Raw genomic sequence first — 2060 nt, forward strand, 5'->3', positions numbered from 1 at the left:
GATCCGTAATACTAGCTCCGGTCCTAATTATAAGAACTAGTTGACTAATTTGAGGAGATTAAGGAAAAAATTAAGTTAATTAGTTATTTGTAATAAATAGGTGTTGTTTTTTTTAAAATATCATTGATAATCAAGTATATTGACTATAATTACCATTGTTAGAAGGACTACATTGGAAAACAATGCATAAATATGAGAGATAAAGTGAATTGGGGTCTTATATTTATGACCAAAATAAAAGTCAAATGAGATCTCATATTAAAGACCGGAAGAAGTACTATGCAATAGCCTCCTCACTAATTAAGTAGCTAGGGAGAGGTTGCCTGCTTGTCTTAGATGTAATGTGAAATTAGATTAATTTAGAGAGAGACCATTGAGGAAGAACACAGAAAAGATTAGGATGAGTGCATTTTCACCAAAAAGGAAAAAAAAAACAAAAAACAGAGAGATTAGGAAGGGTTCATGTATTAAGATTTAAGAGTAATATGTGTTGTGTTCATTCACTTGGTTTATAAGAATTTAATTAAATGTAATGAGAATGGGAAACTCTAATCATTTAATAAATATAAAATCATCAATTTCCAATTATAATAAATAAATTATGAATGTGATTGGAGTCAATTAAGAACAGAAATCTATATTTTCCCTCCATTCCTTTCTGCAATTTTTTTAATCTAATTTCCTTTCATCCTTTTCCCCCCCACTTATTCTTCCTCCTATTCATATTTTTCACAAATAAGAAAGGGAAAGAGTATCAAATAATATCAATGAAAATCAAATTGGATTTAATTTCATGAACACCAAGTAGGAGAATGAAGATGAATAACAAATATCGATCCTAATTCAAAATGGCAAGCAATTTGTGCATAATATATTCTCGATTCACTGGATCAAAAACATAAGGAATAATATCAAGAAACATAAAAACATACATATCACACACTGCCACGTCAGTCGCGCTCACCCTCCTTATATTGCACCATGATAAATTCATTTATTTTCTTTGAAAAAAAGAAAATAAATTAAAGAGTCAACCGTAGTAACCGTGGACTCTCACCGGTCACCTAAAATAAACACATCCCATAGTTTACACCTCTCTCTGTGTATATATACACGCACGCAACTCCGCATTTCTTTTCTCTCAAGAGGACCACCGGAAAGCCTTCTCGATTTTCAGGTTCGCGAAAAGAAGCCATGGTTTTCACGTCACCGGAGTCACCGAAGCGCCATGCCAACGGCTTCCTCGAGGGGGTATCGGCTGTCATGGCTCTGTTAGCTAGGCGGGCGAGCCGACTGAAGCAGAAGATGAAGACTCCGGCGAGCGACGCCGACTGGGCGATCGAGGTGAGGTCGTCGCCGAAGAAGTCGCCTCTGGCGAAGCCGAAGAAACTTCTGAGCAGCATAAGCAACAAGGCGCTGCCGTTTGGTCACAACAAGAAGAAGCTGAAGGGAGGCAGGCATGGACTAGAATCCGGTGAGGAGGAGTGGGGAGACGGTGGTGTGTGGCAGAAGGCGATTCTGATGGGCGACAAATGTCAACCGTTGGATTTTTCCGGCGTAATTTACTACGATAGCAACGGAAAGCAGATGAACGAGATCCCTCTCAGGTCGCCACGGGCCAGTCCCTTGCCCGCTTATCTCAGTCGGCCTCGGGAACATATGCCCTGACCATGGGGTCCCCTACGCCCCACTCACCGACGCGTGCGGTTTATCTCCAGTGGCAGCGGGGCAGCGATCAGTCGAAGCAATCTGAGCCATCGGAGAAAATCTACGGCCGAGCAAAATTACGTGTCTTTTACTTTCTTAGCAGCCTGTACGGTGGGAAAGTCGATCGCGACACGTGACAGGTAAGAGATATGTGGCTTGCGAATCACCGTAGATTTGTTCGACGGTCTGGATCTCTTCTAATAGAATCACCGGATATCCCCCGCCACCGGAGACACTGCGCGCGTTTCACCCGCCAATACTAGGAAGGAAATTTCGCGCTGGAGTTTTACGGCACGTGGGATCATGTTCCCACGTGTCTCTGTTTTTTTTTTCTTTTGGGGTTTAATTTTCGA

At 41.4% G+C, this 2060-nt stretch overlaps 1 protein-coding gene across 1 annotated transcript; it reads left to right on the forward strand.

The window, feature by feature from the left end:
- Positions 1-1169: 1169 nt before the first annotated feature.
- On the forward strand, positions 1170-2060 carry LOC114739396 (uncharacterized). The gene has a single exon (XM_028927457.1). It carries the CDS (start codon positions 1195-1197, stop codon positions 1666-1668), a length of 474 nt encoding a protein of 157 aa, XP_028783290.1. The 5' UTR covers positions 1170-1194; the 3' UTR covers positions 1669-2060.

Source organism: Neltuma alba, unplaced genomic scaffold (assembly GCF_004799145.2).
Source record: "Neltuma alba isolate B1F8T4 unplaced genomic scaffold, ASM479914v2 tig00013941_pilon, whole genome shotgun sequence".
Taxonomy (NCBI): domain Eukaryota; kingdom Viridiplantae; phylum Streptophyta; class Magnoliopsida; order Fabales; family Fabaceae; genus Neltuma; species Neltuma alba.